General features: G+C 50.2%; 2 protein-coding genes across 2 annotated transcripts; both read right to left on the bottom strand.

Moving 5' to 3' along the window:
- Positions 1-293: 293 nt before the first annotated feature.
- Positions 294-539, bottom strand: ENH_00035140 (hypothetical protein; the record flags this gene model as incomplete). Its single annotated transcript, XM_013580394.1, has 1 exon — positions 294-539. The coding sequence occupies one exon, from the start codon at positions 537-539 to the stop codon at positions 294-296; it is 246 nt and encodes an 81-aa protein (XP_013435848.1).
- Positions 540-1,412: 873 nt separating this feature from the next.
- Positions 1,413-1,886, bottom strand: ENH_00035130 (hypothetical protein; the record flags this gene model as incomplete). Its single annotated transcript, XM_013580393.1, has 1 exon — positions 1,413-1,886. A coding segment is annotated over one exon (474 nt), but the record flags the coding sequence as incomplete, so codon positions are not given.
- Between the last annotated feature and the right edge of the window lie 371 nt (positions 1,887-2,257).

The following is a 2,257-nucleotide window of genomic DNA, read 5'->3' as shown; positions in this document are numbered from 1 at the left end:
CCCGCAGTCGGCCGCAAGTGCTGCTGAGGCTGTGCCCCCCCGAAGCTGAGCAGCAAAAGGAAACAGCAGCAGCTGCAGCTGCTGCTGCAGCAGCTGCTGCTGCCTGCTGCAGCAGCTGCTGCTGCCTGCTGCAGCAGCTGCTGCAGCCCCGCAGCTTTCTTTGTTTGCTTCCGTTTGCTGCTGCTGCTTTATTTCTTTTTCAATTTTTATTTTGAATCCCCAGAAGCCCTGCTGCTTCTCTTTTTATGTTTGAAACAAAACGCCAACTGCAGCAGGCAGTCCGCTGAATTTGTTCACAGGATGCTGCTGCTGCTGCTGCTGCTGCTGCTGCTGCTGCTGCTGCTGCTGCTGCTGCTGCTGCTGCTGCTGCTGTTGTCTGCTGCTGCTGCTGCTGCTGCTGCTGCTGCTGCTGCTGCTGCTGCTGCTGCTGCTGCTGCTGCTGCCGCTGCCTTTGCTGCTGTTGCTGCTTTTGTTCTTGCTGCTGCTGCTGTTGCTGCGAACTGCCTCGCTAGAGGAAAGAAAGGCTTGCTGTAGGCCATACGCTTTAGGGTTTAGGGTTTAGGGTTTAGGGTTTATAGCGGACGGAGAAAAAGAACAAATATTGAAGAAGACAAGAAAGAGCAGCAGGAGAGCAACAAAGTGTTTCCTTTTTGCTGCTGCCACGCAAGACCCTTCATGTTGCTTCGGGGCAGCAGCAGCAGTGCTGCTGTGCTGCAGCTGCAGCAGCACAGTTCCTATGCTGCTGCTGCTGCAGCAGTGCTGCTGTGCTGCTGCAGCTGCGGCGTCAGAATTGCTATGCTGCTGCAGCAGCAGCAGTGCCGCTGTGCTGCTACTGGAGCAGCAGCTTTGCTGCAGCAGCAAAGCTGCTACGTTGCTGCTGCAGCAGGGAAGCTGCTATGCCGCAGCTGCAGCAGTAGTGCTGCAATGCTGCTGCTGCTGCTGCTGCTGCTGCGCAGGTGTGGCACATGGCCTAATGTTGTAAAGAGCTGCTGCTGCTTTGTGTCAGGGCTGGTTCGAACCGGCGGCAGCTCGCAGCAGCAGCTGCTGCTGCTGCTGCAGCTGCTGCTGCTGCTGCTGCTGCTGCTGCAGCTGCTGCTGCTGCTTTCTTTTTTGGAACTTTTGATCATGGCTGATGAGCCTTTCCTAATTGAATGAATTAACAAATAAATTAAAAATGAATTAACAAATTAGTTTTTTATTTTTAATTTTGAGGATTAAAAAGCCTCGACGAAAAAACGGAATCGACACCACGAGCGCTGCGGTGTATGTACACCTCAGGCAGCAGCAGCAAAAGCTGCTGCTGCTGCTGCAAGCAGCACAGCACACATACGCTGGCACTGCAGCAGCAGCAGCAGCAGCACAAGCATCAGCAGCAGCAGCAGCAGCTGCTGCTGCTGCGCTTACCGCTGCTGCTACTGCTGCGGCTGCTGCTGCTGCGGGCTGTGCAGGCCCTCTGAGAGCCTCGCCGTAGGAAAGCCCTGCTGCAGCTGCTGCTGCTGCTGCTGCAGCAACTGCTGCTGGAACTGCTGCTGCTGTGGCTGCTGCAGTTGTTGCTGTGGTTGCAGCTGCTGCAGCTGCGGCTGCAGTTGCTGCAGCTGCGGCTGCAGTTGCTGCAGCTGCGGCTGCAGTTGCTGCAGCTGCGGCTGCAGTTGCTGCAGCTGCTGCTGCGGCTGCAGGTGCTGCAGCTGCTGCTGTGGCTGCAGTTGCTGCAGCTGTGGCTGCAGTTGCTGCAGCTGCGGCTGTAGTTGCTGCAGCTGTGGCTGCAGCTGCTGCTGCTGGAACTGCTGCTGCTGCTGCTGCTGCTGCTGCTGCAGCTTGTGGAGAGGAGGCAAGGGTTTGTCCAAATGCTCCCAACGCAAGACATGAAGAATGGAGGCTTGGTAACTCTAAACAAAAAAAAGAAAATAAATAAATAAATAAATAAATAAATAAATAAATAAATAAATAAATAAAACAAATAAATAAATAAAATAAATAAAATAAATAAATAAAACTGACTCCAAGAGCATAAAGTAATCCTCTACTGGCATCATTTGCTTTTTTGTGTTCATTTAAAACACAAAACACATCAAATAAAAGCAAATAAACAAATTAAATAAATAAATAAAACAAATAAATAAATAAAACAAATTAAATAAATAAAATAAATAAATAAAATAAATAAATAAAACTCACTCCAAGAGCATAAAGTAATCCTCTACTGGCATCATTTGCTTTTTTGTGTTCATTTAAAACACAAAACACATCAAATAAAAGC

The sequence above is a fragment of the Eimeria necatrix genome, genomic scaffold (assembly GCF_000499385.1).
Source record: "Eimeria necatrix Houghton genomic scaffold, Enh_scaff2567, whole genome shotgun sequence".
NCBI lineage: Eukaryota > Apicomplexa > Conoidasida > Eucoccidiorida > Eimeriidae > Eimeria > Eimeria necatrix.
The sequence above is the reverse complement of the archived record's forward strand: the minus strand, read 5'-3'. Positions and strand labels throughout refer to the sequence as shown.